At 37.4% G+C, this 14127-nt stretch overlaps 1 protein-coding gene across 5 annotated transcripts; it reads right to left on the reverse strand.

The window, feature by feature from the left end:
• Window positions 1-75: 75 nt before the first annotated feature.
• Window positions 76-11077, reverse strand: LOC127452884 (trypsin-1-like). 5 transcript variants are annotated; one of them, XM_051718721.1, is made up of 6 exons: window positions 10960-11077; window positions 1131-1281; window positions 792-1042; window positions 525-661; window positions 295-396; window positions 76-174 (listed from the first exon to the last, which is right to left on the reverse strand). In XM_051718721.1, the coding sequence occupies exons 1-6, from the start codon at window positions 10997-10999 to the stop codon at window positions 127-129; spliced, it is 729 nt and encodes a 242-aa protein (XP_051574681.1). In that variant the 5' UTR covers window positions 11000-11077; the 3' UTR covers window positions 76-126. The 5 variants fall into 5 exon arrangements, with proteins under 5 accessions (XP_051574681.1, XP_051574680.1, XP_051574682.1 ...); XM_051718720.1 differs by lacking the exon at window positions 1131-1281 and adding an exon at window positions 10715-10865; XM_051718722.1 differs by lacking the exons at window positions 295-396; window positions 525-661; window positions 792-1042; window positions 1131-1281 and adding exons at window positions 9866-9967; window positions 10096-10232; window positions 10376-10626; window positions 10715-10865 and having other exon boundaries at window positions 10960-11009.
• Window positions 11078-14127: the final 3050 nt, after the last annotated feature.

The raw sequence follows: 14127 nt of genomic DNA on the forward strand, positions 1-14127 counted from the left end.
TTTAGTATTATCAATATATTTGATGTTTGTTGGCAAACATGAATAAAATGACAGATACACTTGGAGTAAGCAGAATGTTTTTAAATGCTTTTATTTTCAAACAGGTTTTTTCTCCTATACAAAGCTTTAGTTTCTGGCCATGGTGTCAGTGATCCATTGGCTGAAGATGCAGACCTTAGAAAGAAGACAATTTTTAGAGTTAGTTTCAGTGCTTTATAAAACAACCATATTGTTTTGTATCAACATGCAATTTACAGTGGCTTTAGAGACTTTATTAGAAAATTGCTATATTACCTTGGCATAGACACCAGGATGGTTCTTCTCGGCACAGCCGTAACCCCAGGACACAATACCGTGCAGCTCACCATTGCACACCACAGGACCACCAGAGTCACCCTAAGAGAGAGTGAAAGAACAGATGGGTATTGTTACAATAGTGTCAAGTACAATTGGTGGCACAATGCAATTTCTTGTCTATGTTTAAATGCCACAAAATGGGAAGCACTGTGTCTGTCATCCTGTACCTGGCAAGAGTCCTTTCCTCCTTCCAGGTATCCAGCGCAGAACATGGAGTTGGTGATCATACCAGGGTAGGAGTTGCTACAGTCACGGTCAGACAAGATAGGGATCTCCAGACACTGAAGCTTGTTGGAATCAGCAGCTACAAAAAAATTAATAATAAAGCAAAAGAGAGGGAGTAAATAGAAGAGCTTTGAGACATAAGATTTAAAGAGGAAATGTAATTTCATTTGAGTTTGACATTGAGAACATCTCAACAGCCCTGTACTCACTGGAACTCATGGTGTTTCCCCAGCCGGAGACTCTGCACATAGTGCCAGCAGCAGCACAGCCATTGGGCAGTGCCACAGGCTGCACATACTGATTGAGGGTCACAGGCTTGCTAAGCTTGATCAGCATGATGTCATTGTCAATGTTCCAGGAGTCATAGTTGGGGTGGCGGATGACCAGGTCAGAGGAGATGAACTGCTCCGAACCCTCAGTAATAGCAATGTTGTGCTCGCCCAAACGGACCTCAATACGTCTTAAAGAGAACGTCAAATACGGTTGATAATTTAGTCTAACAAACCAGCAATTGAACTATTCTATGAAGATAACTTAAGGTCACTTACGACTTGTAGCAGTGAGCAGCAGACACAATCCAGTACTGATTGACCAGAGAGCCACCGCAGAAGTGGTAGCCAGAGTTCAGCGACACCTGCCAGGGCTGGGAATAAGGCTGACACTCATATCCACCAACAATCTTGTCATCTTCCAGAGCAACTACAGAAATGAGAGTGTATATATAGTATATTCACTAAGATGTACAGTATACAGTTGATACACAAAAACTGAGAGGAGTAATTACAGTACAATTATTGTGATATATCAGTGAATGCAGTCTCTACTCACAGGCAGCTCCGAGGAGCAACAGGAACACTAAAGACCTCATGACTGCTGATTGAACCTGCTGAATGATGGTCTCACTCTTCACTTGCAGTATTTATAATACAAAAATGGCTGTAAGGCTATAGATCCACGCCCCAACATTCTGACTATGACCAATCAGCTCCAAAAGACCTATCTAAAGTTTGATAAGTACTCAAGTTCTCCAGAATATGGTAATCTTGGAAATTTCAGGGAATCTTAAAATTTTGATTTCCATGCTTGTAACAGTTTTAAAATGTCATAGAAAAACAATGGAAATTTCCATAGGGAATAGAAATGTTTCTAGCTTTGCACCTTTCTAAAATATCGGCAAAAAAACTGCATTTTGTAGAGTGCAACTAAACCACCATGATAACATCAGTCTGCCTGTACACTACTAAGTATAAACCCTTACATCTATTCATTCAAAAGCTTGGTAATTGACATACAAATTGAAATCTGTTACAGAAATTTCCTTATCCAGTAATAATGAATTCCACAATAAGATGTCATTGTGTTCCCTTGAAGAAATACATCATTTCATTTTGATGTTGATTATTTGTATATTAGGGTATGTTGGGGTTGCAGATAGTAATGCTCTTTTGACTGCCTTTTACTTCAGTATATGCCTTGCTTTGGAACTTGTACAATAAGCTGGTAGATACAGCATAACTCTTATTTATGCTTTTCTACCTGGTGATATCTTCTGAGGTTTCTATTTGGAGTTCTATGTGGCAAATTGCTCAAAACAAGAAATGATGTTGCTTTACAGTATATATTTGACAAAAACAAACAAACAAACAAAACAAAACAAAAAAAACTTCCTTAACAGTGAAAAGCAACCTGTAATACAGAAGTGTTAACATCCTGAGGTACTAATTAGAGCAAAAAAAAGGCATTTTTAAACACAGTAAGGAATTGCACTCCATTGCATATAATGTGTATATAAAACAGCACAGCAATTGTTGTTACGGTCAGGGAGGTCTAGCAGCTGTGCTGTTAAATATACATATTTTAGGCTTCACAACCTTGACAGCAGGTTTTCTCCCTGAAGCAGACTTTTAGCAGCTGTCCGTCTTCTCACCCTGCTTTTCCATCTGACTTTGTCTTCTTGGCCTAGAATGTGGCCAGGGGTGTAAAATAACAAATTACAAATACTCACATTACTGTAATTAAGTAGTTTTCCCCAGGAATTGTACTTTTTTATGTATTTTTAAAATTGTATACTTTTACTTGAGTACATTTTAAATGCTGTAACTGTACTTTTAATATGCTATTTCCCCACCATCTGTGTTCTCTACTTCCCTGTCCTGATTTTATTTTTATCTATCAATGTGATTGGCTAGGGAGAGTCTTGTGACTCCTGTCAAATCAAATCACACATAAAATAAAAAAAATAAAAACTTGAATGGCAGCTGTAGATCTGGCAACTGGATGTGGAGGATGCCTCAAACACAGTTCAACACCTGAACATCACGGCCGCACCTTTTGATCGACAGGCAGCTAATGTTTGAGTGCTAATGCGGTTACCCGCCTAAACGATCAAATACAATTTATAATTCCGCCAATGCCCGTCTTGATGAGGCATTAATGTAATCGCAGTTGGTTTGGTCTAAAGTGAACGTAAACAGAGGGACAAAAAGAGTATTTTCATCAAAATGTCGGACTTGAAGTGTGCATGTTACCGAATTGAGCACTGTCTAGTAGGTTATGTCATATAAAGGCTATTAATCAAACAACAATAATGAGAAAACAACTCACTACTTTTTTCCATTCTATATTAATGTAATAGAATAAAACAGTGACATTTTTAATAATATTGTTAGTTTTTTTTTATAATACTGACCTCTGATGTAGAGTGTTAATATGTATAATAAATTACCATGAAAGTAGAGATGATAACATAATTTATAATTATGTTTAGCCTTTATAAAGTTTTTTCTAATGCCTGATAGAAAAGTATCAACCTTTGTAGAGCAATACTTTAGGCAGACCATTCCACCAGTCACAAACTTCAGAAAATTGTGCATCATGCATTAGAATGAGAACACAACTATTTCTGGGTTTAAAAGATAAAAGAACTAAATCATTGTGGAACTTTGTATCTCAAAAGGAGGACAATGTGGCCCCCCATGTGCTACTTAAAGAAATAGTTCACTCAAAAATGGAAATTCTCTCATCATTTACTCACCCTCATGCCATCCCAGATGTGTATGACTCTCTTTCTTCAGAACACAAATTAAGATTTTCAGGAGAATATTTCAGCTCTGTAGGTCAATACAATGCAAGTGAATGTTGGCCAGAACTTTGAAACCCAAAAAAGCACATAAAGGCAGCATAAAAGTAATCCATATGACTCCAGTGGTTAAATCCATGACTTCAGAAGTGATATGATAGGTGTGGGTGAGAAAAAGATCAATATTTAAGTCAATGTTTGCTTGGAAGTCTTCTCTCTGTCCAGTAGATGGTGATATGCATGAAGAGTGTGAATCACCAAAAACAAAAGAAGAAGAAAGTAAAGTTAAAGTGGAGATTGACTGAGCAGGGAGGATAATTTATAGTAAAAATTGACTTAAATATTGATCCGTTTCTCACACAACCTATCATATCTCTTCTGAAGACATGGATTTAACCACTGGAGTCACATGGATTAGGCTACTTTTATGCTGACTTATGTAATTTTTGGAGCTTCAAAATTTTGGCACCCATTCACTTGCATTGTATGGACCAAAACAGCTGAGAAATTCTTCAAAAATCTTAATTTGTGTTCTGCTGAAGAAAGTCATACACATCCAGGATGGCATTAGGGTACCTAAATGATGAGAGAATTTTCATTTTTGTGTGAATTATTCCTTTAAAGCCCAATGTGGCCCCTGTACCAAACAACTGCTCTACCACCTCTATTGTGCGGGACATGATGCGTCAAGTGACCCTGCTTTTTTAGTGTTTTTTTTTTTTTTTTTTTTTGCATTCCTTGCATTGTTTTGAATATGTTTTATGCGCAACAATAACATTTCTGTAATCATGTCACCCTTTTATTTATTTATTTAATCAGATTCATGTAGCGTTTACACTATCATAGATAAGTAATGCATTTTAAAAGTTGTATATCACAAACACCTATAAAATACCTTTTTTTTTTTATTCTTTCTGGCAAACAGCCATAAAAGGGAATGTAAATTATGGTATGTGTGCTACATTTTGAAATTGCAGCATCGAGTTTTTATTTAAAAGGGGCATAGCTTTCGCAACTCAATACTCAATACTCACTACTCATGAGTACTTTTAAATGAGCTACTCCATTACTCTTACTTGAGTAGTTTTTAGGACAGGTAGTTTTACTCTACTCAAACTACATTTTTTAAGAAATAACAGTACTTTTACTTGAGTATGGCTATATGCCTATGTACAGGGACGCATTAATGCACAGGCTTACTTGGAATTAACCCTGAACTCTCTAAACACTCACTTTGGCTATGTCAGATATTTGGATGAACAATCCAATCATCTGTCTATTTAAAGCAAGCATGTTATTTTGGGTTTAAGGGTCATAACTGAATTTACAGTAAATCAAAACAATCATAATTTTAAACAGATGTCTCTTTAATAGAGTTACAAATGTGTTAGTGTTGTTTTCTGGTCTGATTTGGTCACAATATTACAAAATTATCATGATCTTGTCATATGAGTGTAAAAGTTGCTTTTGGAGGGTCCAGGGTATGAAGAATACATAGTGGGCAACACAGCATACAGTTGACATAACTGTTAATATAAAAGAGTGGATGAGATGTAGATTGTAAGCTATTGTATTCCACTGATGAGGACTCTTTGAGGTTCAAAATCTATTAAAATTTATAATTTTTCATATCAGCTTGTTTGTGTTGCTTGCTGTTTACATGTACTGTGATGCTGTAAGTAAGACCTGATCTTCATCATACAAGGATGTCGTCTCATTTAATTAATACGTTTAATTGACAAACGGTAATAACTGCTGACGTCTCTTTTTGAGGCAAAACGCCAAAGAAAAATGAATAAGACATTTTTTTTTTCATTAATTGGCTTTTTAAAATTAACTTTTTTCAAAAATAAGTTATTCATATGATATCAGATTAAAAAAAAAAAAAAAAAAAAAATTCTGTAAAGATCAGCTGATAGCTGGGACAACTGTACCAAAAGTGGGGAATTTGACCCCCTTTTAATGATTTTCATTTTCATGTTATAACAACTAAATTATCATGTGTTTTTAATTTTTTAAAGAGCCCCTATTATGCTAAATTACAGGTTCATAATTTTATTTTGGGGGTCTACTAGAATAGGTTTACATGCTTTAATGTTCAAAAAACACATTTCTTTTTCCCTTTCTTCATACTCTGGCCAAAACGCTCTGATTTACCACCTGTCTCTTTAAAGCCTCCCTTTTCAAAAAGCCAGTGTGCTCTGATTGGTCAGCTGGCCTAGTCTGTTGTGATTGGTCAACCGTGTCAGAAATGTAAGGTCCTTTACCATAACCAAGTTTCAGCTCCTGAAGCTTCCTGAGCAGCTCTGTAAACACTATTGTAACTATGGCAACAATGGCGCCGGTTTTACCATACCAGCTCTAGCCCAAATCCGATATTGAAAGTTTAGATGAACAAGCTGATCGACCCGAACCACCTTCGCAAACACGACTTGAGCAGGACGTTTCACAGTGGTAAGTTTTAATTTTAGCTCTCTTACATTTCAGATGTGATGTTGTAATTGTGTAATTTATCTAAATCACGGTATCAACTGTATGTCCGTCAACACACTGAAGTGTATATTTTTTATTTATTTAGGTGCACATGTGGCAACTGTGCCAGAATGCCCAGCAAAGCTGAAAACATCTGCTGCAATGAAATACGAAAGGTAGTGTAATAGATTATTACATTATGTAGCTAACTACGTGGAAACACCAACAGTAGCACAAACCTAACATTATATGTAATGGTGTAAAGCATAACTGTTCTTTGCTAATTACATTAATATTTTGACTAACTATGTGTTGGGGAATATTACCAAAGTTATCCTGATTAAAATTGAGGTACTCTGACATGTTCCGTTAAAAACCAAATGTGTTTTGATTCCTTACTTTAGCAAATGTTCTGTGAGTTCAGCAGATTTTGTGAGTACAGACTTCTGTGTTGTTTACATTAACAAAAGTATAAAAATTAATTTTACTTTTACATGTCTTAGCTGTCATGTTTACTGTAACCGTTCTCCAACAAATCTGCATTCTGCATTATGACCAGTAGTGTTATTATAAAGTCTTGATTTGACAAAACAGTAATTTAAACAGAGTTTCACTGTCAGCAGTGACCTTAAACACACAAGGACTGATGTTCTTATGGAGAAATATTTACAAACTAATCATTGTCAAATATTTGTACAGTTGAAAATTAATTTAATTAAAAAGATGGATGTGAGTTGACTACACTATAAATAGTTACTCAGTTCAGCAACATCATATTGCATTGCTGTAGTGAAGTAAATGTCCTGTGGAATTATTTGCATAAAATAATCATCTAATTAATCTGCATTTTATATCACCTCCTTATTGTAATTATGTTTGTAATCTACAATATGTAAAAGTTAGCCAAATTCCTAATATCTCCTTTGAAAACACCATTTTCTTTGAATTAAAAGTTTGACAGTGAGACACATTTTGCTTCCCAGATCAGTATTTCTCCTATGCAGTGATGTTGTCTCCTCAGTCAATACAAGCTTTATTCTAAAGAATTGTTTTCTTGTAAGTCAGTGTCATGTAAGATGAATGAACCAGGTTCCAGTCCCTCCGACATGCATGGTACACCATCAAGGCTTAGAACCCAACTGTTTGAATCCCTACACCCTGCAGAACATCCACAACATTTACAGAGCTCACTATGGAACTTTGAGGCGCAGAACAGAACAACAGTACGTTTTTGTTGCATGTTATGACATACAACTGTGTAAAATAATATCACTAATATCACTTTCTTTATGCCACAATGCCCAAAAAACAAATGAAGAAATGTGAGATAAATATTGTCCTCAAAATAAATGTATTTGTAACAAAATAAAAAAAATAAAAACATTTCTAAATACACATAGAAACCTACATATGTACACATCTTATACTGTTTTTTTCTGCAACGGTAAGTCTCCAGTTCTCTTGTTACAGGCTTTACTGTCATCTCGCCTATCGCAGCTTTGTCAGTTGGTGCTGGGGCTACTTAGTACGGCATGCCAGGGTTGTCATCCCGTTCTGTGTTGTACTCAAGATACGCCAAGAGTTTCCTGATCCGGCTGGTCACTATGTAGGTTCCGACCACCCCTTGACTGAAGTGTGAGGCATGGCGGGCAATCACTTCTTCCTTTGAGGGTCTCTCAAACTGGGATGACAGATATGTGAGAATGGAGATTTTCTTTAACTCTTCAACAAATGGGGTGGGGTCCACAAACACCTCATCAAAGATGAGCCTCATCAGGTCATCCACATAATCTGTAAAAAGTATTGCATACAGACAGTCACTCTCTTGTGTTGCTAAATTTAAGGACGATTTGGAGTCCACCTGCCTTGTACATATTACAAGTGTGTCCATAATTATTTATTTTTTAAATGCATTTTATTATATTTGTAATAAAAATATATTTTACAACTTACTGTATGTAGGGTCTGTTTTTACTGGCTTCGCGGTGTATTCACCCTTCATGGACTTGGGGTACATGACCTTGTAAACAGCTTGTTCTGCAGATGTTGTTGCTTGATTTTGATTATAATGCATGACCACAAGGTACAACCTGCAAAAATGAATAAGCCATAAATTAATTTTGACGTATGACGTAGTAGCCAGTAATGAATATGTTTGTTGTAAGATGTTACAGAATCCATTATAAAGTGTAGTACCTGCACAACATTCCCATGAAAGGGAAAACCACATTCTTGGGTGCAAAACGCAGGATCAAGCTGTGGAAGGCCCCCAGCGATCATGTCAGCCACTTCTTCAACACCTCACAGTCCTTCATGTGTGCAGTTTTGTCTAGTTTCTTAGACAAACCTGTTAGAAAGTACATATGCAATTAATGAATATTACAGACATTGTTTCATGACGACTCATTACAAAAATTGCACCGAGTGTGTCAGTAATCCACACTGTATGTTATGAGATACACAAGGATGAACATTTACCTTTCTCAAAACAATAACATTACATAGCAGGTTAGGTAAAAGTGGGCCTGCAGCTGATTAGCAAAACTATTTCAATATAATTACATTAGCTAGCAAGTTAGCAGAGGCCTACAGCTGTGCACTGGGTGTACACCGTAACTACAACACAAAACTCCGCATTTGAACTCTCGATAGCAGATAAATCCACAAATAATCAAGTATACATACAGGTTGTGATCCTGAAGTGCCAGATTGTCCCAACAAAGTGGGAACTGCCCCATCTTTCAGGATTAACTGTCTTGAAAATTCGGCATTGAACTCTGCACGGTTCAGGAAGCAGTCCTCAGTAAAATGAAGGGAACACAACAAAATTTTGTCATTTTACTGCTGAGGAATAGTGATAAAACTAAATTTTAACCACTGATTCTTCAAATCGTCTTCCTTTGGAAGTCCAAACAAAGATGTTTTGCTTTTGCAGTGAAGAAAATAGCATCTTCTCGACATGGTGACAACACTAACCCAACTCATCCTGGCCTCTGCTATAACTATGTTTGTTTGAGGGTGGGCCAAAGTAGCCCTTAGGCGGGCATTATGCAAATATGTTACCTAGTGACGTAGATACTTTACGGAAGAAATGGCTGGACTACAATCCAGCTGTTTCGTGTAGTTCTTGAGTAGTGTTGTCTGTGGGAGAGAATAACTCCCCTTTGCGTGGACTTTGTGCTTTGTAACTTTGCAGACCTTTTACATGCACAAACAACTATATTACACACTAAAGGAAAGGTAAAATTCCCAAAAGCATAATAGGGCCTCTTTTAATATTATGTGATGCATCATTATCAAGTACTCTCTAAACTGTGTGTTGTACCCCATCTTCCCCTAAATGTCAGATTACTTTCATAAATTACCAAGTAATTGCAATATAGTGAATGTTTATTGACAAATGTGAAAAAATGACATAAGCACTTGGAGTAAGCTGAATGTTTTCAAATGCTTTTATTTTCACACAGATTTTATCTCCAATACAAAAAAAACGGAATGAATGGTTTGCAGAATCGGAGGTTACATGAGACTTTGCTGAAGGTATGATTTGCTTTTTGATAGGCTTTAGTTTCTGGACATTGTGTCAGCGATCCATTGGCTGAAGATGCAGACCTTGGAAAGAAGACAATTTTTAGAGTTAGTTTCAGTGCTTCATAAAACAACCATATTGTTTTGTATCAACATGCAATTTACAGTGGCTTTAGAGTCTTTGTTAGAAAATTGCTATATTACCTTGGCATAGACACCAGGATGGTTCTTCTCGGCACAGCCGTAACCCCAGGACACAATACCGTGCAGCTCACCATTGCACACCACAGGACCACCAGAGTCACCCTAAGAGAGAGTGAAAGAACAGATGGGTATTGTTACAATAGTGTCAAGTACAACTGGTGGCACAATGCAATTTCTTGTCTATGTTTAAATGCCACAAAATGGGAAGCACTGTGTCTGTCATCCTGTACCTGGCAAGAGTCCTTTCCTCCTTCCAGGTATCCAGCGCAGAACATGGAGTTGGTGATCATGCCAGGGTAGGAGTTGCTACAGTCACGGTCAGACAAGATAGGGATCTCCAGACACTGAAGCTTGTTGGAATCAGCAGCTACAAAGAAATTAATAATAAAGCAAAAGAGAGGGAGTAAATAGAAGAGCTATGAGACATGAGATTTTAAGAGGAAATGTAATTTCATAAATTTGACATTGAAAACATCTCAGAGGTAATGATATCATCAGCCCTGTACTCACTGGAACTCATGGTGTTTCCCCAGCCGGAGACTCTGCACATAGTGCCAGCAGCAGCACAGCCATTGGGCAGTGCCACAGGCTGCACATACTGATTGAGGGTCACAGGCTTGCTAAGCTTGATCAGCATGATGTCATTGTCAATGTTCCAGGAGTCATAGTTGGGGTGGCGGATGACCAGGTCAGAGGAGATGAACTGCTCCGAACCCTCAGTAATAGCAATGTTGTGCTCGCCCAAACGGACCTCAATACGTCTTAAAGAGAACGTCAAATACGGTTGATAATTTAGTCTAACAAACCAGCAATTGAACTATTCTATGAAGATAACTTAAGGTCACTTACGACTTGTAGCAGTGAGCAGCAGACACAATCCAGTACTGATTGACCAGAGAGCCACCGCAGAAGTGGTAGCCAGAGTTCAGCGACACCTGCCAGGGCTGGGAATAAGGCTGACACTCATATCCACCAACAATCTTGTCATCTTCCAGAGCAACTACAGAAGTGAAAGGGTATTTATTGTAAGTATATTGACAAAAGTGTACTGTACAATAGACAATTAATATAAAAATAATGCAGTCTCTACTCACAGGCAGCTCCGAGGAGCACCAGGAACACCAAAGACCTCATGACTGCTGACTGAACCTGTTCAATGATGGTCTCACTCTTCGCATGCAGTATTTATAATACTCAAATGGCTGTAAGGCTATAGATCCACGCCCCAACATTCTGACTATGACCAATCAGTTCCAAAGACCTATCAAAAGTCTGATCAGTAAAAAGCTTTCACTGTGTTCCCTTGAAGAGATACAATATTAAATTTTGAGCTTGATTATTTGCATGTTAGTATACATTGAGGTTGAATATAGTAGAATGATACTCTTTTAACAGTTTTTTTATTTCAGTATATGCCCTTTTTTTATGCTTTAGAAAGTTTAGTTATAAGCTAGTAGATATACTGCATATTTATGCTTGTGATATTTTCTGAGGTAAACAGTTTTATGTGACAAAAATTTAATCTAACAGTGAAAAGCCACCTGAAAATTCATAAGTATTAAGAATATCAAGACCTACCATTAGACCTTCATAGCCTTGAAAGCAGGGTTCTCCCTGAAACAGACTTTCAGCAGCTGTCCATCTTCTCACCGATATTTCCATCTGAACCTGTCATGTTTTGCCTGAACATACATTGGCAAAACATGACATTTGTTTCTGGGAAAATATTTTCATGAAAACTACTAATTAGTTTGCTGTTGTAATTGCTAACAGACTTCAGTCTAACAAGCTTGATAATACATTTGTGGCAAATGTCTGAAGTTTATTTTTTTTATATTGCTAGTTATTTAAGAGTTGTTTTTTTGATACTATTTATTTTGTTGCTAGTTGGTAAACAAAATCATGTATGTTCAGAAATAATTTTGATGTGCTTTATGTGTTTTCTTTTCTTTAATCTACTGACTATTTCTACTGACATTATTTGTTCAGTGCAGTCTGGTTAAAATTACAGTAGATGTGGATGCATTTACATGACCTATACAAAAACATTATATCTAAAAGTTTTGCAAAACACTTGATTTCTGTGTAATTTTTCACATAATTTAGGCTTACCTTGCACTGCTCGAGTTTTAATGTATCTGTTGAGTTGAGTCAAAGGCAACTGAACTGGATATTAATTATCAAAGCTAGCTGGTTATTAATCATAACAAGTTTAGGCACTCATTATAGATCAGTGTGGATGAGCCACTTAAGACTTCTTGTATAATTAATGAAGATACATGCAGAAGACACCTGGAAGCATAATGAAATTGCCCTTAAATAAGCCTGGTACATCCTTAGGTAGCACACATAACGTTATCTGGAATGCCATTAGATAAGTGTACAAAGAAATATTATACTAATGGCTAATGGCATAATAAATTATTCTTGTTATACACTGCCTGGCCAAAAAAAGAAATAAAAAAAAAATTGCAGTTTGGGTTTAAATAAGCAGATACTTTGATTGGATCATTATTGCAGTAATTAATATGTTTCAGCTGGCAGCAATTCTTTTAACCTTACTGATGCAGTGAAAAACAACTAAGGATATTTCAGAAATCACTGAAATTGGGTTAAGAACTGTCCAACGCAGTGGGGCTTAGGTAGCTCAGCGAGTACTGACGCTGACTACCACCCCTGGAGTTGCGAGTTTGAATTCAGGGTGTGCTGAGTGACTCCAGCCAGGTCTCCTAAGCAACCAAAATGGCCCGGTTGCTAGGGAGGGTAGAGTCACATAGAGTAACCTCCTCGTGGTCGCTATTATATGTGGTTCTCGCTCTCGGTGGGGGTACGTGGTGAGTTGTGCATGGATGCTTCAGAGAACAGCATGGGTCTCCACACACGCTACGTCTCCGCGGTAACGCGCTCAACAAGCCACGTGATAAGATGCGCAGATTGACGATCTTAGACACGGAGGCAACTGAGATTCATCCTCCGCCACTTGGATTGAGGCGAGTCACTACGCCACCTCGAGGACTTAGAGAGCATTTGGAATTGGGCATTCCAAATTGGGGAGAAAAGGGGGAGAAAATATAAAAAAAAGAAAAGAAAAGAAAAGAACTGTCCAATGCATTATTAAAACCTGGAAGGATAGTGGTGAACCGTCAGCTTTGCGGAAGAAATATGGTCGGAAAAAACTCTTGAATGATCATGATCGGAGATCACTAAAAACGCTTGGTGAAGTCACATCGTAACAAATTGACAGTAGAACTCACAGCTATGTTTTATAGTGAAAGTAAGAGCATTTTCACACACATAATGTGACGAGAACTTACAGGACTGGGAATAAACAGCTGTGTGGCCACAAGAAAGCCATTTGTTAGTGAGGCTAATCAGAAAAACTACTTAAATTTGCTAAGGAGCATAAAGATTGAACTGTGGAGCAATGGAAAAAGTTTGTGTGGTCTGATGAGTCCAGATTTACCCAATACCAAAGTGATGGGCACGTCAGGGTAAGAAGGGAAGTGCATGAAACGATGCACCCGTCATGCATAGTGTCCACTGTACAAGCCTCTGGAGGCAGTGTTATGATCTGGGGTTGCTTCAAATGGACAGGTCTAGGCTCAGCAGCGTTATGCGGCAATAAAATTAAGTCAGCTGACTACCTGAATGTACTGAATGACCAGGTTATCCCATCAGTGGATTTTTCCTTCCCTCACGGCAAGGGCATATTTCAGGATGACAATGCCAAGATTTATCAGGCTCAAATTGTAAAAGAGTAGTTCAGGGAGCATGAGGAATCATTTTCACACATGAATTGGCCACCACAGAGTCCTGACCTTAACCCCATTGAAAGTCTTTGGGATGTGCTGGAGAAGACTTTACGGTGTGGTTCGACTCTCCCGTCATCAATACAAGATCTCGGCCAAAAATTAATGCAACTCTGGAAGGAAATAAATGTTGTGTCGTTGCATAAGGTTGTCGAAACAATGCTACGACAAATATCCACTGTAATCAAAGCTAAAGACGGTTCAACAAAATATTGGAGTATGCAACTTTTTTTTTGGCCAGGCAGTGTATAATATATTCTATGTTTTATTTTCTTGACTCCACACTGTTCAACATAGTTCAACACCTTCCTACTATGAAGGATTATTTTTACCAATGTTTTTTGAGCTTTAATGTAATTTTGTTTATATAATTTTATTGAAAAAATATGTATATATTTGAAAGGAAACAGAATGATCCAGTAAACTGAGGAAACCCAGCCATAGTTAATTGCA

This window comes from Myxocyprinus asiaticus, chromosome 15, assembly GCF_019703515.2.
Source record: "Myxocyprinus asiaticus isolate MX2 ecotype Aquarium Trade chromosome 15, UBuf_Myxa_2, whole genome shotgun sequence".
In the NCBI taxonomy this organism is placed as follows: domain Eukaryota; kingdom Metazoa; phylum Chordata; class Actinopteri; order Cypriniformes; family Catostomidae; genus Myxocyprinus; species Myxocyprinus asiaticus.